Genomic DNA, 24,255 nt, shown 5'->3' on the forward strand with positions numbered 1-24,255 from the left:
GGTACTTTTGGCGTTATCAGTAGACGGGCCTGCTAGAATAGGCCAGCGGAGTCTTTCAATTCTGAGGTTGATTCTGTTGAAATCTAAAGTGTTATTGTTATTATTATTATCATGTCGCTTGATGGTTTTTGGTTTTTCAATGTCATAAACTTATAAGTTAGCATTAGATATTCGCAATCAATACGATGTATATTATAAAGTGATATGTGATAGAAAAAATCTTATTAATCTTAAGAAAGAATTATGTCTAAGTTTTATCATGTTATTTTATTATATTTGAAGTGAAAAATGTGGCCCTTAGCGGAACTACTACCTGCTGTATAATAATAGTGATTCATTTTTTATGTTTTGACCCGTCGATGTTTGGCATTTGATTTATTACTAAAATTACATTTTCAAAATTTATATAATTATTATTTTTATCCGTTCAGCGAAATAAGTGAACTAACGTAAAATAGAGAAATGAAGGTTTTAAATTTTCATACAGACGTCCGAGGCGAAAGAAATGGAAAAAAAAAAAAAAATGAAAATACACAAAAAAATTATACCATTTTCACGTTATATTGATTTTTTTTGTATGCTGCAGGTATTATTACTAAATTTAAAAATGTTCAATTCCTTCGTTTTTGAGGCATTTATTTTGGGACTCTCCGTATGACGGAATGATCATTGTCGGTCACGGCGGTCATCGAAATCTCAAAATTTTCATACAGCGGTAGATTAATATTTCCTTATTTTTTCTTTTGTTGTTATGATTGTAAATGTTTTGTTTTGTTAATTGTTGAAGAATTGCGTGTAAAACATCAGCGGGGGGGGGGGGGGGGGGTAATTTTTATTGTCGGGTAGTCGTTTAGGTAATCTTATACTTAATATTTAATATTTAAAAATAATGTTTAGTTTGTCTATCTCTGACTGATTAAGATGCCTTGCCAGAATTTTATTGTACATGTTTGCGGTTCGTTTGTGGTTCATGTTCATGGGGAAAGAAATAATTATTTATATTGTTGATTACAAAACAAAATAATTACTGTTAACATTGATTGCACTCAGTATGATTCACTTTCAATGATATTCATTTACGTTTACGTTTACTTTACAGTATGTATTTTGTATTTTATAATGATAGTGTTTTTGCCATCTACCTCATTTACCTACTTATCTAATTTTAAGTCACAAAATGTTTTCCCAAAGTAACATATTTTTTAAATCACTTATTTTTGTAATCATTGTTCATAATCATTTTGTACGATAGGTATATTATATGTCTATTTTTTTAATCATTATACTTTGCATTCTTTTAGTCAATACACATCGAAATAAAACTGCATTGCATTAAAATAAATATAAGTATGTCATATTTTAATTTTCATATTATTCATGTTTTTTACTTACTTACCTATCATTTTTATACTTCAGTTTTATTAATTATCTGTCTTGAAATGAATTGAAATATTAATGTGAATTATTTTGTTTTGTAATTACTTAATGTATTGTACATTTTAGAGGTAAATTAAAAATACTTTTATAGATTTTGAATAAATTTTTATATTATAATTATAAAATTATGAACAGTATTGTAATCCTGTTTTGCATTCTACTCCCTGTAAGACGCTCATCTGTGTATATTTCAACTGACAATTAATTACTGTGAAAACTAGTTGCAAAGTGTGAATTATCAGTAGAATGTATGACATTGTATTCAGCAAATTTAATTGTGCTCTATTGGCCAAAATCCTTTACCTAAACTTTCATAAACTTACCTATCGTTAACTTAATTAATTATTATTACCACGTTTTTATTAGCTCGTATTCTTGTTTGTCCGGTGCAGATTTTTTCTTGTTTGTCCAAGATTTGTATTGGACAATTGAAGATTTTTAACTAACTTCCTGACTAGCTAGACATTTGAAACTTTTAGAATATATCATAACACGACGACAATGCATTCTTCTAATACTTTTAGCCATTTTTAAGCAGAATTGAATTCATTTTCAGTTAATTCTGTTGTGTATAGAAAGTTATTATTTTTGGTTGCTAAGGGGGTCCTAGCAACTAAATTATTAATATATACGTACGTTACTATGGAAATCAATATGAAATGTCAAAATGACATTTCAGTTTTCTATATTTATTCAGTATTTCTATCAAGTACAATAAAAAGTTTTTATTAATACATAGAATTGTCAAGTTTATATGATTCAACAGAAAATTTAAAAACGTGGTAGGTATATAAAAAGTTCTTTTTATCTTGTAATTATTTTGGTTTCATTTACAATAATACTTTTTACATATATGAGTACCTTGGTATCAAAGTGGGACAAACGCCACCTCCCACTAAATTCATGTTTTAATTGATTATGGTAGTGCAAGTGATGCTCCTTTCAAAAAATCTATCAAAAGTATCAAAAACGGTAGTTTTCATAGAGATTTTTGAGTTTAAAGTTGGTATGTTATATGAAAAACTTACACTTTTCACACATGTTTCTGAGTCTCCTGTAAAATTTTGTAAATGGCTTATGTCCCACTTTGATACCAAGGTACTCATATAATAAATTTACATTGATATACAATGGAAAATATTGCAGGCAAAACTGTGTTGCAAAGAATACTAAAGTTTGGTTTAGGAGCCGGTTGAAGCCGTCGGCCTTTTGTGAATGCGCTATATAGTATAGGTATTATAATAAAGCACCGGTTAGGTCACACGTAGACGAGAACCACCGCCCTTATATATATACCCGTTCCCATATACATTTTTATCGCCAGAGTGATGCATGTATGAGACTCCCGCATGCCTCCATGTCAAATCATCTCTAAATAGGGATTGCAATACCGGTATTCCAGTATTTATGAATACCGAAATACCGGTTTTAAAAATCCAAAATACCGGAATTTTCGGTATTAAGAAAGCACACTCCTTTACGTTTTGGAAAATGAATTATAAGTTATGTGCTGCTAAAATGCGTATATATTGAGTGAATCCAACAGAGGTGAAAAAATAATAAAACAAATTTCATCAAATATTTTTTACAAATTATCATAATATTTATTATTCCGAAATAGAAAACATCCATGACAAAAATGTTCAATTATTCTATAATTATTAATGACTATAATGACTATAATGGCAGCCCAACTTATTTGCACTTGTATGAACTTTTGAGGGCTTTAGTTAAAATTATCAATATATTCAAATTATTTGTAAAAAATCACTAGTAATACAATTATGATCAGTATATATTTTTAAATGTCAACATAATAAATGTAGGTTTAAGGGTTTTTGCTATAAAATAATATTTTAAAAATATTTTAATAGCTATATTTATTAAAAGCACCTACTTCTTTTTTTTTTTTTTTTTTTAATGTTGAAGAAATACCGAAAAACCGGTATTGACATTTTCATTCGGTATTGCAATCCCTATGTCTAAACTGTCCCTGCAATGAACATCGCGACATCTGCACGCATCCTAAAAAGTGTGATTGTGGAATATTGCAAACCAATTATAGTACCAGTATCTATCTCCATATAGTATGTTTATCTGTCAGTTTCAATTGTTACTGCAAAATATTTCTTCTACTCCCTAAATAGTCTTTGGTTTCTCAATTTGAGTAGAAAGTGTAGCTTGCAATTTGTTTCCTATCTCCCTAATGAGGCTTTGTAACCTCTTCACTTTGGTAAGTAGTATACTATTGTATCCGTAATGGTGTATTAGTATGCAAAAACATGGATTGACATAACATGTTGAAGAAAGACTATCTATGTACATAATGCGTACACATTATTTTGAAAGTGAAGCTAAAATTAATAAATTAGCTGCAGGTCTTGTTGCATTGCAGATTCATCCGTAGCATGTGTCACAATATTATTGTGCTCTGATACTTGTACCTGCATCAAGGCTGCGCTGATGTCAAACGCCATGCTAGTGTTACAGGCCTAAAAGATTTTTTATGCATTGAACTATCATTATTCTATTATCTATTCTGTCAAACTTTCTTATGTGACAGCGCACCGGGGAAGGGGAATTTGTGTTGTAGCATACCAAATAAAAATTCCCCAAAAAATGTAATATACTTAAATGAATAGAAAAATAAAGTCATAGTATAAAGTAACAATAAAATTATATTGTTTTCTCAACATATATATGCATACGTAGATAATACAGTTAATAATTTTATTATTGAGAAGGATGCAGTTAATTGATTTTGAGAAAGAATTATGTCAAAACATGGCTCTAAATTAGATAAACAAACACGTATCTCCTCATCTAACATCTGTAATCGCTCTACTTTTTTTTATTCCATTTCCATGAGAACTAAGAAACTTAATTTTCAAAGATACGATGATCCAAACTCCAAACTCCAAATGGTAACAGTGATTTAATGGGTGAGATAGCTAAACGCGGATGCGGATATTGACTCCAAACCAAATCTAAAAGGTTGACAACTCAGATGTTGGGATGTCAAGTTTATTAAATTTTCTTACACCGTGGTAATTGAGTTATGGAAAATACTTAGAAAATGATGCGGAGAAGTCGTCTACTGTCTTATGCACTTCTGAGAAAAATGTCAGATTCACAGCCTTTTTCTTTCGCAGCATACAGTTTGTGCAGACACTGATTTGGATAAACGACAACATAAAATTGCAAGGCGTCAACGGCAGCCGGCGAATGCAATGCCGACAACACATTTTTTTTATGGATACCGACATTGGCAGTGTGGTATGCGAATGCACCGGGCCCTGACAGTTTTATAGGCCCCTTGTGAAAATTTTGTCTGAATGATATACCGGTATTAGGTTATATTAAAAATATAGTAATAATTTTAAATATATTGCCCGGATTTAATTAAACCTTGAGTAATTTGTTACACTCTGATTGTCAAAAATATGCATATTTATAAGATTTTGGTATTTGCTACGAAGCGACTGTCTCATTTTGTTTCATGGAAAACCGCCGCCGGTTACTGATTCAACTATAGCTACTGAAAGATTTCAATTTAATCTTTTGACTTAGGCGAATGACCCATCTGCGAACTATTTGCTTTTACATCACACACAAAATAAAATATGTCGTCTATATTGTTGAACGAAATTGATATCAAAGTACATCATTGATCTTTGACACACATAATCCTCACTGATTTAAAAATAGACCTGCTCTACCGAAATCAGGAAGTGAGTTACAAAGTGACCTAACTCCATATGATTATTTCGTATTGAATTAATGCCGCCTACTTACTTACCCTTTGAGAACAAGGATCGGTTTTAGACAAAAAGTTTCTTTATCCATTCCAAAGTAAAATCATACAACATCACGATTTGTTATCATCATGCAAGAAATTTAAGATTTTATAATAATTTAATAATTCTCATTTTTCAATTTTATTTTAGTATATCATTTAATTGTTTTTATAGAATGGTTGAATCATACTTACATAATTGGATATTTCCACGATTGTGCTTCACAATATGAAGCATAATATTATAATATATGAAGCACAATTGTGGAACAACATCTTCGATCATTACGTGGGTATTCTGCGAAAAAGCACTAAGTCAAAATTTTGCTGTTTTGACTTAATGATGAGGTAATCTTATTAAGAGTACGCTCTATAGTCTACAAAAACACACACAGTCATATCTATAAAACTGGCGAAGATAATTTATGTTATAAGTAAAAAAGACATACATCTATTCAGAGAAAAAGCACTAAATGGACTTAGTGCATTTGCTTCTCTCATTCTCAGGCTATATTCACAAAATTCTGCGTGCGAAACTGCACTAAGTCATACTCAAAGCAATATCGCAGAAAGTAATTTGCCTTTTATATATATAAAAAAAGTTAAGACCGTCCAAACTTTCGAACTCGATTATCTCAAAACTAGTATTTTTGACTTAATGCTTATTTGCAGAATACCCACGATTAGTGGAAAATATGGGCGTCCATGTGGTGGAGATATAAATTAACAAACTTCCTATGAGGAATGGTTGTCGGCCAACACATTGACAGCTCCGCCACTACTACACTTTGGGTGCTGAATGGTTTTACACAGAGCCTTAATAATAAGTGATATCTGTATTTTTTTAATAGCACTTTGGATTTGGTTTGAGATTTTGAGGTTTTTTATTATTATTTTATTATGATAAACAAAAACCACATGGCTGATAACGTTTGTATTTAAAAAATGTGCATGTAAAAATATAATTTTATAGTTTGGTTATTTCAACAAAAATGAAATATTTTACTACTGTTCTTGTCCCCCCCCCCATCCTGTAAAGTAGCCAAAATTTATAATAGTTTGTCAAAGTACATATCTAATTTATAGTACTGTGTGATTGAAATTATATTATGAAAGCGCTTTATAAAATGGGTTTGTTCTGTACTTTTAATGCATTTATATTGTGATATGATCTCATGTTAGAAAGGGTTTTATCACTTGATTGTACCTAACCCACACAGGGCACAAATTGTGCCAATGCCATATTAATTAACATCTACTATTTAGATTTTTTTGCACATTCTTTTATATACATACATATATATATGTATTTGCAAATATAGAGGCATCATTCAATTCAATAATAAATAAATTACATCATTTAAAATTAGACTCAGGTTTATATACGAATAATCAGTGTGAACTTATTGAGTCTCAAAATACATTTAAAATTTAATATTATCAATTATTATGATGTATCAGTTCGCCAGGACTAAAGTCCTTCATTATATATTTGTAATAATTTGCGGTGCTCGATTGGCGGGCAATCGTGATATTGTCATCCGGTCGTTCATAATGCATTTTGGACACGTTCCTGAGTCGAAGATGCGCATGAGAGAGACAGATTCCCGATTCGCAAAAGTTGCGTGTAGAGATATCATATTAGGACAAAAGAATGTCTAAGGAAGGTTCTGGCAATATTAGTATGGTTGACGTCACAATCTGAAGTGTTTTATTGATATCACATTTCTTAACGCAATACGGGTAATTGTGACATTTTTGTTCACTGCGACCCCGGCGAGTGTGAAGCACTTACTATTTATCCAATTATATTATAGTTAAAGGATATCGACATAGACATTTTCAACTCAGAGTCAACTCCTGTAAAGGAAAAAATCACACCTTCTAGATTACAATTCAATAAACCAGTGGTTCCTGAACATCAACATGCTCATAGTGAGCACTCAGGCGTATGCGTACCACAGTTAGGAAATGCTGCAATAAACAAGCTTACGCAATGATAAATGTTCCATTTCCAACGAATTGAAGCATGAAGATAAAACCATTTTTCAGGAAATAGTTTTTATAATAATCAATGCAGTTGTTATCTTTGAATAGAATCGCTATTTTGCAATATAAAATTATATTTACTACTCAATTAGATAAAGGAAATAGATAGCATGTTATACCTACGATGCATTAAATGCACTATAACTTCGGATATCTGTGATACGTTCGCTTCATAAAATTATATGAATATAATGTGACTTCCCTCATTTCTACTTCACCGGCAGAAAATACCATCATTTCTTCTATATCTACACATTTGTTTAGCTGTCGGCTACGGTCAGTTAAAAATGGTGTACCTATCTACGATTAGTTACTGTGTTATATTAATATTGTTAATTTTATTTTTTAATCACTTTTTTGGAATTACTTTAGTATCTACATATATATTTTTACTCAATTTATGTGATACAATATTAAATCAAGAACCTTTATAATATAAAAAAAAAATACTCACTTTTGCCAAAAATTTATTCGAATCCATATTGCACACCGATTCATTTTGATTTTTTAAATATACCTACTAATAATAAATATACCTAATATTGTGATAGGCGTTGAATCTTTCCATCCAAATTTCAAAAAACATACTCGAAATCATAAAGTTTAATTTAAAACCCTTTAAATGCTGGGACGTATTAGAATGGTGGTACCCGGCGGGCCATGAATTTCTATGAAAAATAAAACCTTAGAAACATCAATATTTAGAAATATATTAAAACTATATCATAAAGACTTGTATATCGGTTAAGAATGTCACCATGATTACAAGAGACGGCAGTATATTGCATACAATATATTAATTAACTTAAAACAACCAACCGGGGCTAGTGTAGTGAGTGTAAAGTACAGCGTGTATACACGCTCATTTTCTAAGGCCGGCCTTGCATGCACTGATTTGTAGAGCGGATACAACTGGTTAACATTGAAGTAAAAACTATATTCATTGTCTATGTTCATACAGACAAGAAATAAATTAAATTTGCCACAATTTTCGTCATATATTATATTCTTGCAATTAATTGTACCCTTTGAGAATAAAATAGGTACTTACATAAAAAAAACCACAGTAAAACTGCACTAACTAATTGAGATTTATAAAACTCAATACAAATATATGACAGCATCACTACAAGTCAATTTATATTATGTAATTATATTTTTGTTTTTAAATCAATGAACTAATAGAAGTAGGTACCTATGTATTAAATTAATCTTTCTATGTACCTTCCTTTGTTGTTCTTGTTTAGATCTTTCATTAATTTAATAGATAAAGTTTACCAAAAATTTTTACATTTATTTAACCTATGCATTATTAATGTTCAAAAGTAAAACTATTATGTCTTATGGCTTACATCTTACATTAATAATTATTGATATATTAAGTAAATACATACTGTCAAAATTTTAATAATTACTATGTAAATCCGTGACCTTTGCTTATATAATTTTGTATGCATTTATTGATATTATTATGAAACTGACTAAATATAGTTTCGACTAAGTATACCTACCTACTTACCTAGTGTATCCTTTCGAATTTTCAATTATCTCATATTAAATCATAGCCTAAAAATGCCTAATACTAAGCCTGTCTGAAAATTAATTAAAAAATTTATATATTCCGTAATGTTACCGGTATAGTATAAAATAATATATGTAATATGATATATGAACTATTTTTATTATAAATAGTAATATAGATGTCTGTTGAATATAGTTAACATATATATTTTGTATGTAAGATTTTTGTATAGCTTTATCATTGTTGTGTAATTTATGTTGATTATGTGTAAATTATATTCACAGTAAATGAATCAAATATAAAAACCTCTTTTATTTATTCCAGTTTTTGTCACTGCACTGTAAAAGTGTGTACTAGTAAGTTTTTTATTTCACAGACCACTTTTTTTCAATACAATTACAAGGTACAATTTTATTTTATTTTTACACACTTGTCAACCTTCTTTTGCTAGTCGGAATATGGGATATTACATTACTTCCATTTGATCAAATATATTAATTCAATTCACTGCAATTCACAAGCATAATACATTACTGGAAGGAACCACTCAGGCATATTTAATTTTGGTAGGTATCTGCATATTGTATTTTATGTAGAAATGTAACTTTAAAATATTCTCCCATTCATTATGGTAGGTAGTCAGTACTGATAGATATAGATAGGGCTGTTGGAATTCCAGATACAAGTTTGCACGATCAAATCGAAAATTGAACTCTTGAAAAAACAAATGGTAGGCATGACCTATTTATTATATTACTTTTATACATATATTTTTTTAAAACCACTTGTAATAATTAATATATATGAAAAGAAATATAATAAATTATAAAATAAATAATTATTATTGTCTTCGATCTACGAGATCTGTGTATTTATTGAGTAAGTAAATTAATTTTAATACAAAAAATATTCTATAGATGTCTATAAAGACACATTATGTCATTATAAACATTCATATTTTTTGATACTAATATATGAATAAATTTAATATTATAGTGATTATTATTTTGAAAATAATAAATTATTCTAACAATAATTTCCAATGGCAGTGTGAAACTGATAACTCAAGTCGAATACACTACCTACAGAGACATCTAGCGAAAAAATAGAAAGCCTGCAATTTGACACATTTAATTGAGAATTGACATTTTAAAGTGCCCGCTTTAACAATAGAAACATATTTTTTTTTATTTCAACTCAAATGTGAATTAATTAAGGGGGGACATGCTCAGCGTAGGTCAAAATGGCAAATGGAAATGCAATTTTATTGCATTTTCAAACCATGATCCTGGACATTCCTTAAACGTTGTAGATAATCTATTTACATAATTTTGAAGCCTTGTTATCCTTTATATTTATTTTTAACATTTGATGACTGCAAAAAGTATTTTTATTACATAAAATAGTTTTATTTTAAACCTCTTGCTCTAATGTTTTAGAATATAGTCGAATTTCAGTACATGAATGTGCAGCGGTGTTAAGATTTTTTACATTTAGTAATTTTTAAACGCATTTATAGTATAATTTATGACGCGATGATTTTTGTAAAATATTTACGATAAAAAATTATATTGATAATCTCTGTGATCCCAAATTTGACAAGAATTAGGCATTTTATTATTCAAAAATGGTCAAGATTAACACATTTGAAGATAATTCTAAAGATACTAATTATAAGCTATGTCTTTGACCATTCAAGTGTGATAAACATCCGACGAATAATGATTGCTTTATAATAATTATTGACCTAAGATTAAGGTAGTGTTTTTTTGAAATACGCCATTTCTTTTGTCATTCCACAGTGGTTTAGCTACAGGTTACGGCCGTATCTATAAATTGACAAACTAAAATTGAAGTAGGGAGTAAGATCATGTTAACGCGCGTGTTTGAACGTGTACCGTTAAAAAAAAATAAAAAAAAATTCGGTTAGGCTGACTATTTCTTTTATTCAATGAATAAGACACAATATTTTAGAATGTAACATTCTATATATTGAATATACATAATTTGAAAACATCTCATGCATATACACACTAGAAAATATCATTATGTAGACGTACGCAAGTATATGTCATCAGCATCATCATCATCAAGGCCGCGACAACCCGGTGTGGGTCTTGGCCTCCTCCAACAGCTCCCTTCACCTGTCCCTATCCAGTGTGGCCAACACGGTTTCCAATTCGGTACCCCCAGAATACGGCAGTCACTGGCAGCTCCATCCAACCAGCGAATCTTTGGCCTGCTTCTTCTTCTATGCCCTATTGGATTGCTGGACATCACTCTTTTTGCCGGTTCATTGTCATTCATACGGTGCACATGACCTAGCCATCGCAGTCTCCCAATCTTATTTGATTGAACTGCGCTACAATCTTCGTACAGCCCGTAGAGCTCAGCATTATATCTTCTCCAATTGGTGCCGTCCCTGATCGGTCCATATATACGGTGGAGAATTTTTCTTTCAAAAATGTTCAGGGCTCGTTCATTTCGCAGAGTTAATGTCCAGGTTTCCGATGCGTAGGTGAGCAATGGCTTTACAAGTGACGCAAGTATAAGTACGTTATAAAAACTAAATAATGGAGTGATCCACGACGTCGATTAATAATTAAGGAATTAATTGATACCTACCTTAATTTAATGTACTAAAACTGATATCCAACATTAAAATGCAATTCGATAAGCATTTCATGTAACAACTACTAGTTAAAATCGTCGTAATTATGTAAGGCGCCCGTAGTTTAATTGGTAAAACATACTGGCACGAATCTAGCAGATACAGGTTGAAGTCCTGTCGGGGGTTGTATTTTTTTCTACAAAATGATTTTTTCTAGTGTGTATATATGCATGAGATGTTTTCAAATTATGTATATTCATAGTTTTAAGGTTTTCTATATTTATTTTAAAAACGTCAAAACCTGACAAAATGACAACGATTTTGAGGTTTAAATTTTATTCGTGAATTGATTTTCGATGTTATTATTATTAGACAATTATTATGGGCGACACAATCTTACACGAAAATAAATATATATAATACTGGCGTATTCAATATAAATTTAATTTATAAGTTTTAAAAAAGAGATTGACAAAATTACATTATATATTTGTCTCAATACGCAAATTCTAAAATGAAAACTGATACACAAATAAAGAAATCATCGGGTCGCGGAAGAAAACAAATGCCAGGATACTCTCGTCAGTTTGACAGATGCTTACAATACAGTACTAGCATTTTGAGTAGGTATACAGAAAGCATTAAATAACATTACAATTAATTTGTGACAGATTGACGGATAGGAAACACAATTTTGAAAATCACATATCTCCAAAAAATGACAATTTTTATAAGAATACGCTGAATTCAAATTGAAAAGATTTCTGGAGTGGACATTATATCGAAGTGAAAGTTTTAAAATAATATAAAGGCGTATAGATAAGAAATTAGTGTGTCGTCCAATAGGTACATAACCGATCAAAAAATATAAACATTATGGATGAAGAAGGACCGTCAGCTAAGCGTTGGCGTTTGACAAGCGAACGAGTTCAGCGATGGCGTGCTCGGCAAAGTCAGGAGACTGCCAGGCTGATACGGCAGCTCGCAGACAAATAATTGAGTCGTAAATACCAGACATGACTGCGCTGTTGAGCTGATGCAGCGGCTCATGGAGAAATAATCTCTTAATGCAATCATGGGCGTATGGTATTTAATCCACACGTTAACTTAACCACAACGAGCAGGACCTTGACATTTATTTTGCGCCGTCGTCAATTCCCAAATATTCCTGCTTATGTAATCACAATCAGCAAATCACAAAGGCAGATGTTTGATTATGATGGTATTGATTTGTAGGCAGCAGTTTTGTTCACATGGCCATGTGGCCAACTACACTGCTACTGCCACTACTGCCACAACTAGCACTACCATGGTCTCGCAATCAGAACAATCTCAAGTTGCAGTGCATATAACTCCGACTTAAACTTCAAATCTCCAGCAAGGGAACCTACTTCTCTTGGTGATGACTGATGAGTGCCAATTTACTCGAAATGTGTGTTTACAGATGTTTTCCAGTAATAAAGTCTAAATATAATTTTATAGTCAAAGTTTGATTTTATTCACAGCTGGCAAGTAGCTGGTATGTGTTGCAATGGCACCCAAAGAAAGAAAGTGTTTGTGTTTTACTTCTGTTTATTGAAGTGCTTACGGATACACAATATTTTTTGTTTTACCCGTCTAGTGCGTACACGAATAAATCAGACGATTTTCCAACGCGTGAGTAGGCCACATACAGCTGCCCATGTGAGAAGCATGGATTTTCCAAATTTGGTATAGGAATGCATACGAATAGAAAAAGATAGAATAGAAGAAAAAGAAGATGGTTGTACTACCTACTAAACCTTCGGGGGCGTGCGCACTATAACTGATGAAAGTTTCATCGCAATCGGATGAATTGTATAGGAACCATACGAATAAAAGAAGAGAGAATGAAGAAGAAGAAGATGGTTATACTAATTCAGAAACCTTCACGGGTGTGCAAACAACAACTCACCAAAGTTTCATCGCAATCGGATGAATGGTATAGGAGCGCATACGGGACAGACAGACAGACAAACAAACTTTCATTTTTATATATATAGATAAAGATAATTTCTGTTGTAGAACTAAGCCACATCCAAGAATGTCGACAGATGGAACCGCCATGCAGTGATTGAAATAATTTTCACCGTTTGTTGAATGTGATCAAATTATTTTTCACTAATTTTCTTTACAGTACCTTTTGGAGTCAGGATATTGCGCAAATGGTGGCAGTATTGCAGTGACTAGTCCTCGTGTGTCGGCTGCAGTCGCTCTCGCCGATCGAGTGGCGCACGAACAGAACACACTCTGCGGGAAAGATGGCTTTGTCGGATACGCAGTCAGCTTCGACAATCAATATGGCTCTAATACCAAGATCAAGGTAACCATAATCATTTCCTTGCGAGTGCTATAAATTGAAATCATATAAGCGAGGTGTATACTGTATACCTATAAGCGATAAACATAAAACTGGAGAGATCTTTCAAATAATTAATAATTAACAATATTATCATAAGATTGCTGTCACACGATTGTGTCGTAAACCTTACCTACCGCATTAATGTGAAGTTCAATAATTTTGACACTAAACATGACATAGTTGGAGTAATGCAATGCAATGCAATGCAATAATCTTAATGTAAGAGCAGTCAGGAATAGCATCCGTAAAAAATATTTTTTAAATTATGAAGGATTATGATCATTTTATTTGTAGGTATAAAGTTATGTCTTTAAATCAATCAAACATAATTTAGGATTACGAATATAAATTTAATATTTAATAGAATTGAAATTTTTGTTTGTAGGCATCTTATATGGTTGCTTGCATTAACTAGGTTTAATTGTGGTAGCTTTTGTGTTATTTGTTCTTATTATCTCTGAATTATTGGCTATTTCAGTATGTGACCGAAGGAATCCTATTGCGAGAGATGTTTTCTGATCCACTCCTCACGCAGTACTCCTGCATAATGCTGGATGAAGTGCACGAGAGGAACCAAATTACCGATGTCATTATGGGTCTGGTCAAGAAAATATTGAAGGTAATATTGTTTCATAATAATGCGTAAATTATATTAACACTTCTTACTTCTTTGGTAGAGCAGTAGGTATAAGTGTACAACATACCATGGGTATTAACATGGATTCGCATTTAAACATTACGTATAATTATCATTTATAATATTGTTTTTTGGATACATTTGAATTTATTTTTATATCTAAACAGAAACGCAAGACATTAAAGCTGATTGTTTCATCCGCTACAATGGACGCAGAATTCTTGAGAGATTTCTTTAATCTTAACAAAAGAAATGTCAAAAACACCAAATCAGACGTCAGTGACTCAACAGCGAGTATTCTCTCAGTCCAAGGAAGAGTGCATCCCGTTGACATATTTTATTCCAAAGGTGAGTTAAGGACAATAACTGTAACAGTAACTCTAACAATAGCTATGTTTAATCTAATCGCTTCATTTATTAGAAAAAGATGGTTTAAAACTTGGGTTCTCATTTCACTAAGATCAAAAACACTGTCTTTTTACTTAGCAGGGCAGTATCGTCGCCAATTTTCTACAAACACGTATCTTAAAAAACACAACTTTTCAGGAGGCAAATAACAACTTTATTCTCTCAGTTTTTAATTCAGAAATAAATTTTCTTCTATGAAATATCCATTACACAATATATTTTCATGAAAAAATGTTATGTTTCTTCAATCTATTTTTTTGTAATTTTGAATTCTAGAACCTGTTCCTGACTATGTGAAAGCCACCATTGATACAATAATAAAAATACACGAGACTGAACCATTCGGAGACATCTTAGCATTTCTAACTGGACAGGTGAGAATTCATTAGTGAAATATATGTTTAAAAATAATGATTTGTTAAATTCATCACTGTACCTTCATGCCTGGTGAGATCGGCCATCGGGACACCGGGGAAATCTCGATAAGCCAATGAGCACCGGATGATTTTTTTTTTCTATTCATCACATCACAAGGGTGGCCCCTGACCTCCTCGAGTCGTTGTGCTAAGTCCGGTCTGTCTTTCGCAATCTTCCTCCTATCCGGGAATCTTATGAGTATCTTGGACCACGCCCATCCGACTACCACAATATGGGTCTCCTAATACTCATCACTCCTTCACCCAGATGGCTTCGCATGAAAGACTTCTTAATATAAGTATTACTCATATAGGCAAGATTTCGTGAACATTGAAATAAGGACCTGAACCGCCCCATAAAAATGGCCCTGCTTTTTTGGTCAATAAGGAGGTGAAGGGCTACATTACTGCCAAATTTCAGCTCCCTTCCTCGGAGGAGCACTGTAGTAGGTCGGCACTATAGCTCAGTTGCCTACACTTCTTCAATCACAATTTTTTTCAAGTCATCTTATTGTTCATTGTTCATACTCTCGTACACTTTTTTCAGTTTACGTTTAATACTTTTATTGCATCTCATTTCAGTCATGGTTGTTTTCAGAGACTTATTTCCATTTTATTTTCATTGGCTTTAAAATCTGGTGTGAATCTTAACAAATGGATGTTAGCCACTTTCTCAACCTATTAGGTTCCCATGGCTTAACACACATGGAAAAACAGCATGTGAATTTTGCCAGATCCGGGATTCGAACCCGAAACCCTCGACTTACCAAGTGGACTGGACTAATTAATGTTAATTTTTCAGGATGAGGTTATATCGGCTTCCAAAATTTTAATAGATTATGCTGCAGACCACAGAAAGAAGATGATGCTGCAAAGAAATATGAACAGCAATTCCGGCTCCGAGTTATCAGTGGTAGTTATGTACGGAAGCCTTCCACATTACGAGCAATTGAAAGCATTCCAAACTGCGCCGGCCAAGACACGAAAAGTTGTTATCGCTACTAATATTGCGGAAACATCTGTTACAATTCCAGGGATTATTTATGGTAAATATTATATTTCATTATTTAAAGATAATTATATTGATTATTGGAAATACCCACACCGTAAATGGACCAATTCATACCCGGGAAATAATAGTGGCACAACTCGAAAAACTTGTTTTTGCAGGAGAGCAGTTGGAATATTTTATTTTGGTGTGTTAAATAAGTTTTTTTTTAATTTACTTTATTATAGCGTGAAGTTGGCACATTTGAGTCATCTCATTTTGAATGTTATCCACAATAACAATGGCACAATGATCATTGTGCCACTATTCTGTTTGAATTCAAATAAAATGTTATAATATGATAATGACAAAGATGCTTTTAAGGCCACCATTATATTTTTAAGAATTATGCCGCTATTTGTGCGAATAGATATGATATCTTGGAACATTTCTGCACACTTAAGGAGGAACATGCTCAGCGTAGGTCAAAATGGAGCTTTTGTTCTATTTTCAAAGCATGATCCTGGACATACCTTAAACGTTGTAGATAATCTATTTATATAATTTTGAAGCCTTATTATCCTTTATATTTATTTTAAACATTTGATGACTGCATAAAGTATTTTTATTACATAAAATAGTATTCTTTTAAACCTCTCGCTCTAATGTTTTATAATATAGTCATATTTCAGTACATAAATGTGCAGTGGTGTTAAGATTTTTTACATTTATTAATTTTTAAACGTATTTATAAAACCATCAGTATCATTTATATCGACATTATTATAGTGAAATATTTACGATAAAAAATGATATTGATAATCTCTGTGATCCCAAATTTGACAAGAATTAGGCATTTTATTATTCAAAAAATGGGCAAGATTAACACATTTGAAGATAATTCTAAAGATACTAATTATAAACTATGTCTTTGACCATTCAAGTGTGATAAACATTCTACGAATAATGATTGCTTTATAATAATTATTGACCTAAGAATGAGGTAGTGTTTTTTTGAAATACGCCATTTCTTTTGGCATTCCCCAGTGGTTAAGCTACAACATACGGCCGTAGCCATAAATTGACAAACTATAATTGAAGTAGGGAGTAAAATGATGTTAACGCGAGTGTTTCAACATGTACCGTTTAAAAAAAAAAAAATCGGTTAGGTTAGGTTAGGTTATAGTATATAGTATCTTTAAAATTATCTCCCAATGTGTTAATCTTGCCCATTTTTTGAATAATAAAATGCCTAATGCTTGTCAAATTTGGGATCAAAGAGATTATCAATATAATTTTTTATCGTAAATATTTCACTATAATAATGTCGATATAAATTATACTGATAGTTTTATAAATGCGTTTAAAAATTAATAAATGTAAAAAATCTTAACACCACTGCACATTTATGTACTGAAATATGACTATATTCTATAACATTAGAGCGAAAAGTTTAAAAGAATACTATTTTATGTAATAAAAATACTTTATGCAATCATCAAATGTTTAAAATAAATATAACGGATAATAAGGCTTCAAAATTAAATAAATAGATTATCTACAACGTTTAAGGTATGTCCAGGATCATGCTTTGAAAATAGAAAAAAAGCTCCATTTTGACCCACGCTGAGCACGTCCGCCCTTAACTAAAAAATGACAAATTTGGACTTGTGCCATTATTATTCCTCAGGTGCGAATTATGCAAATATTGAAGCATATGGCAAGCACAGGGTCACGCCACTCGGTCCGGGATGCCATCATCTCTGTCGCAGGGTCTTCTTAGATCCCCGTGGCCACAGTCACTTTGAGGATAGCGTTGTCTGATGACATTTTAAGAATTTTTTCAATATTCAATAATTATCGTTTTATATCCACTTATACACAGTATGTGTCTTTTATTTAATTTAAATATATTATTAGCATAACTAGAATGATTTTGTCTCTCCTGTTCTCCTGTAAAATAGCAATTTTCTTGTTTCACTCCTCTCGATGGATCCCAAAAAACCTCCATTTTAACACATTTCTTGATTTTGAATTTCAGTGATAGATTGTGGCTTCCATAAGGTGCGTTACTTTGAAGCATCTGTTTCATTTGATAACCTGGTGACGTGTCCTATCTCAAAGGCCAACGCCACTCAACGAGCTGGTAGAGCTGGCAGAATGTCCAAAGGAAAGTGTTACAGGTCCGTTAAGTAATTGCATATCTAAATTTCAATTGACATCTTTTTACTATTCCATTGGAATCGGTTTTAACTCTCTATCTTGATATTATTGTAATAAATACTTATTTTGTTAAATGTAAAAACTATATAATTGGCAATTTGAATTTTTAGGTCCACGGATTGTTAATTTATTTATTATTAAATAAAAAGGATTAGGTAAATTGTTGCTGTGTTAATGTAATGTGATTGTTACCATGTTGTGTGTTATAGGCTTTATAGTGAAGAATCATTCCTGAAGATGTCGCCCAGTGTTGCTCCTGAAATGCAAAGAAGTGATCTCTCTGCGATTGTTCTACAGTTGAAAGCTTTAGGAATAGACAATGTTCTCAGGTTAGAACAATCAACAATATATATTATTATTTTTTAATCAAAATTACTTTTATCTTCACTGAATTGAAAATAAAACCTTAGTTATTCTATATAATTGATAAAAAAAGCGGTGTGTGTACTTATGTACGCGCGTTAGAAGTTATACTTCTTTGGCGTAACAAAACAAAAACAAAACTTGTGATAAACTAGATTCTTTGACTAGCTCTTAAGTATCTTGTTAAAAAGGACCGCTTAATGGAACGCCGTTGGTTTATTTCTATACACTTTAACTTATATTACTAACTGACATTAAATTGTTTGTTTACGTAAGGAATTGCAAATGGCCGACAATAATACATTCGCTGCCTAGGCAACGGAACAATTCTAAACTATAATATTACACTGTATAATCGTCACGACTGCAGTACCATACTGTGGCGTAAAGGTTGTGCGTTTGACTGATAACCGAATAATCGGTGGTTCGAATCCAATTGAGTGCGTTTTTTTTGTGTGAAAAAATAAATTTTGTGTACATGTCACACGCTAAAAATACACTCTTATCTGATTTCCCAAACGAACCAAAAGAAGTATAACTTCAATAAACAATTTAAAATACATGTATTTTATTATCAATTTAGGTTCACATTCCCTTCACCTCCATCTGCCCGAGCTTTGCTCTCCGCAGTGGAAGAATTGTTTGCCCTTGGAGCTATCGATGACAGAGGAAACTTGACAAAGCCGCTCGGAGAAAGGATGGCGGAAACTCCACTCAGACCTGCATTTGCTAAGATATTGTGTCATGATGGTAAGTAAATTTTGTCATTAGATTTGTTAATTATATTATGGGGCATGAGTAGTTCCATTTATCGTGATATGTGAGTGGATCACGTTGTCCCATTTATTTTATTTTTGATTGCGGAGTGTCACTAAATTACCAGTATCTTTGCCGCCATGTGGTCTGACCAAAAAGTTGCCGGAATTATTTTATTTCTGCACACTATACGTATCCATCCAAATGATGGGTTCATAATTTTTTCAGATTTTGGTACATATCTACGACATATGTGTTAATTTTCATCCATATTTGATGTGTAATTTGTTCTTAACAGTAAATTAGGAGCATACATAAGTGAAATGGCAAATAATTTTCAACAGTAGGTGGAACGAAATTTCGCAGTCGTCGCCAATCGGAGACTGATAGTAGAGGTGTGAGCACGTCAATTTGTTTTGTGATGGCGTCGGGGGAATATATTCCTAAATCGTGTAAATATGACTAAAAAACGTTCCGCATATACGTGAAAAAGAAATCATGTCAATTGATATACTATTTTTTTTTTTTTTTTTCGACCACGTCCGATCCTAATAGGATCATATGGGCCTCCACAGAGTAGAGGTTTGTGTTAACAGATTTTGTTTTTTACGAGAAATGGATGTCAGCCACTTGCTCAACCTATTAGGTCCATACCCTGACTCACACACAAATTGAAAAACAATATGTGTACTTACCAGACCCAGGATTCGAACCTGAGACCCACGGCATGATAGTCCTACGCTTAAGCCGCGCGGCGACCGTGGGTGTAAATTACTATTATTATTACAAACATAATAATAAACATAACATTAAAAGGACGCATGTTGAAATTTTATGACAAATTATATTTCGTTCGGCTTGCGTCATTTGCACAATCCGCGCATCGCCTAGTCACGATCTTTTTAGACCATGCCTCAGCTGAAGTATAGCCTTAAACAAAACGTATATTGGTGTACTCAGCGATTTTTTCAATTTTGACGGAATAAAAAATTTGCATCAAATTTTCTGTTAAAAATAAAATATAGTGCAGTAACATGGTGAAAATGCTGGAAAAGGCCTTTGGAAACTGTTTTAAAAAACAAGTATATATGAGCGGTACAAATGTTTTGAAAATGGTCGTGAGCAATCTTCCCTGTAAGGTGTGCGTGTGCACATACCAAAACGTGTCCCCATACATGTTTTTATCCCCCACACAGTCCTCACACAAAAATATTGTAAAAGAAAGTTTCCTTTGCTAGATTTTAGTTTTGCTTGAATACACGAAACCATCACATGCACAATTCGTCGACTCATTTCTCGGAAGGCGAAAGTCAAGTGCGACTAACGCGAGCATTTACATAACTTTTACGTTGAGCGGGATCACTATATCCGTCCCGTTCTATCGCGTGCCAAAGTATACGAAAAGAAGATACGTATTTTAGTGTTTATCAATGACCACCTATTTGCCGGGTCCTCTACATTTCTTAGTCTTTGACATATTGTTCCAATTTGCAAGAAATATTGTCAATACAGTCTCATAGTAGTCCTTATTGTGAAAACATCATCATCATACGAGGGTGGGTCAATAATTCCTTAGAAAAAAGCATTAAAACAGTTTTTATTTTTGTATTTTTTTTTTATTTCTCAACATAATCTCCTTGGAGCTCAATACACTTGGTTAGACGTTTCTCAATTTTTTTTAAACCGTCAGAAAAATAAGTTTTCGGAAGGTCCTCAAAATAAGCATTTGTCCGATCGATGACTTCTTCATTTGAAAAAAAACGTTGTCCACTTAGCCATTTTTTTAAGTTTGGGAAAAGGAAAAAGTCACTGGGGGCTAAATCTGGCGAATACGGTGGGTGGTCGACCAATTCGAACTTCAATTCTTCAATTTTAGCCATTGATCGTAAACATGTGTGAACACGGGCATTGTCCTGATGAAAGAGGATTTTTTTCCTGTTTAAATGAGGCCGTTTTTCTTCAATTTCGTTTTTTAGCTGGTCCAATAAAGATGCATAATAATCCCCTGTTATTGTTTTTCCTTTTTCCAAATAGTCAACGAAAATAATTTCACGCGCATCCCAAAATACAGTAGCCATAACCTTACCAGCTGATTTTACGGTTTTCGCCTTCTTTGGACATGGTTTGTCTTCGCAATCCACTGCTTTGACTGTTCTTTCATCTCGGGAGTATAGTGGTGTATCCATGTTTCATCTACAGTCACAAAGCGACGAAAAAATTCATCCGGATAGCGTTGCATGAGCGACAACAGGGCTTTAGAGGCCACCACCCTATTGCGTTTATTGTCGACTGTGAGCAAACGCGGCACCCATCTTGCAAAAATATTTTTCATGCCCAATTTGTCATGTAAAATAGAAATGACGCTACCTTTTGAGATCCCTGTAACCTCAATTATCTCACTCAACTTTAATCTTCGGTCACTTAACACCATATCGTGGATTTTTTTGATCATTTATGGTGTAGTCACCTCTACAGGACGTCCTGAGCGTGGTTCATCCTTTGTTGATGTACGACCACGTTTAAATTCATTTAACCAGTTATAAATAGTTGCAAGTGAAGGAGCAGATATGCCGTGAACTAAATCCAACTCATTTTTTATTTCCTTTGCTGTTAACCCTTTTATATTAAAATGTTTAATAACAACTCTAAACTCAATTTTCTCCATTTTCCATTTTTCCATTTTCCACAAGCAAATTTTTTTTTTAAATGTACGAGAAACACACAACAACCCGACCAATCTGATTGAAACTTCGCAGCATACTGAATCGGTAGTGCCGCTGCATGAAAACAAACCGCTTGCAGTACTAGTCGCGCCACCTGTCGGCTTTTCTAAGGACTTATTGACCCACCCTCGTAGTTCTTACAATATTTTTAAATGGTAAAAGTGTTCAAAACTGTACTGTACCTCAAAAATTATCGTTATTATTATTATTTAAAATCACTGAAATTAATAAATACCTTAAAAATATAAGTTTTAATGAAAAATTGTATGTGTGTGTTTGTGGAGGGGGGGGGGGGGTAGGGTGTAAATTTACCACACCGGGTGCCGACCCGTCACTGACGGGTGGCACCGACCCTAGTTACGCCACTGCTCGGATGTGTTGATGATCCGCACACACAATAAAAAAATTAGAGGGAACGTTGGTCGTGAGATGATGAAAGGAATGGTCAACCCAGCACAACTACTGATGAAAACAAGGAAAAAATTAAAAAGATAGTTTGATAATCGTCAAATGAGTTTTAGGGAGGTCGCTGAAGATGTTGGTATCTCATCTCATACTATACTACTCATGTGAAGAAATTTTAACTGCCTACCTGTCTTTTTTGTGAATGCAATGGCAGGCAGCCAAATTTTTTCTAAAGTTCTTGAATGTTCTTGTGGAAAAATTTATGAAGTAGATAAAAAATCCGGAAACATTTTGATCAAACTGTGTAGGTACCTATATGATTAGTTTTTAATATAATGACTTTTGATTTTTTAAATTTGACAGAGGAATCCGGATGCTTCTTGGAAATTCTATCAATCATTGCCGCTTTACAAGTGGACAATGTCTATGTGAAACCGAGCGGAGGTCAGCAGTCTATTAATGCCAGAATTGCAAAGAGGAATAATTTTGAGGTAGGTACCTATTGACCTATGTTATTTATTTTATCAACTAGTGAACTAGTCGACACCGAAGACATTGAATAAACATTCTGTTGAAAAACACCTGTTCTATGCCGGGAGGTATTACATAGTATGGCCGCATACGGAGGGCTGCGATTTTCTTTGAAAAAATAATCCATAGTAAATATACTTTTTTTGGCACTACAGTACTCTCTCAGTAATCCGCCACCCCAAAAACCAGACAAGTGTCCAATTAGTGAAAGTGATAGAGCTTGATTTTGTGCTTTCAACTAGTAAAAATAACCGGATTATATTAGTTGTCGGATAATCGAGTGGCAGATTACTGAGAGTATACTGTATATTAATACTATATCATATTCTTCTTCTTTGCCCATATCCGCCCCTTAGCTGGAGCATATGGACACCACGCGGCGCCTCCAAGAATCCCTGTCGCTCGCCAGTCTTCTTGCTTCGTTCCAGGTCAAACCAGCATCCCGTAGCTCCGCCGTATATACTCTGTAGATTGTATTTAGCGGCCTTCCAGGACGCCGGAATCCGGTCGGCTTGAAGAACAGGCAAGCCAGGTTAAAGTTCTCTTCTGGCATCCGCAGCACGTGGCCGAGCCAGGTCCAACGTCGCCTCTTCACTTTCAGTGTGATGAGAGGCTGCTTGGTACGTTCTCTTATCTCCTCGTTGCTCCTAAAGCCATACCACCGCACACCCAGTATTCGTCGCAAACATCTGTTTTCGAAGCTCAGTATACGGTTGCTCTGAGCCTTCGTAAGGTGCCATGATTCGCTACCGTAAAGCAGCACCGTCAGAATGCAAGCGTCGAATAGGCGGCATTTGGTTTTGACCGAGTACAATCGTGAGTCCCAGACATTTCGCATCGAGTTGAATGTTGCTCCAGCCATTCCCATTCGGATAGCGAGCTCTTTCTGCAAAATGCCATCTCCCGTGATGTGTACCCCCAGATACTTGAAGCTGTCGACGCTCTCGATGCTTTGTCCATCGCTAATCAGAGGGAAATCTGGATCAGGACAGGTGCTATTGCACAAGACG

The 24,255-nt window shown here is 33.2% G+C and overlaps 2 protein-coding genes across 2 annotated transcripts in view; both read left to right on the forward strand.

Annotated features, from left to right (window-relative positions):
- Window positions 1-24,255, forward strand: part of LOC147066712 (putative ATP-dependent RNA helicase DHX35) — a 109,708-nt gene that overhangs the window by 78,008 nt on the left and 7,445 nt on the right. The window contains exons 4-12 of the mRNA XM_085955043.1: window positions 13,571-13,756; window positions 14,274-14,414; window positions 14,600-14,780; window positions 15,117-15,214; window positions 16,059-16,302; window positions 18,286-18,427; window positions 18,677-18,796; window positions 19,414-19,580; window positions 23,078-23,205. Of these exons, the coding sequence (XP_085811169.1) occupies window positions 13,571-13,756; window positions 14,274-14,414; window positions 14,600-14,780; window positions 15,117-15,214; window positions 16,059-16,302; window positions 18,286-18,427; window positions 18,677-18,796; window positions 19,414-19,580; window positions 23,078-23,205 (1,407 nt within the window). The remainder of the gene's footprint in view (window positions 1-13,570; window positions 13,757-14,273; window positions 14,415-14,599; window positions 14,781-15,116; window positions 15,215-16,058; window positions 16,303-18,285; window positions 18,428-18,676; window positions 18,797-19,413; window positions 19,581-23,077; window positions 23,206-24,255) is intronic.
- Window positions 1-24,255, forward strand: part of LOC147066714 (uncharacterized) — a 1,113,477-nt gene that overhangs the window by 25,514 nt on the left and 1,063,708 nt on the right. The window lies entirely within an intron of this gene.

This window comes from Rhyacophila brunnea, unplaced genomic scaffold (assembly GCF_057557595.1).
Source record: "Rhyacophila brunnea isolate RB1 unplaced genomic scaffold, BYU_Rbru_1.0 scaffold_4, whole genome shotgun sequence".
NCBI classification, from domain to species: Eukaryota; Metazoa; Arthropoda; class Insecta; order Trichoptera; family Rhyacophilidae; genus Rhyacophila; species Rhyacophila brunnea.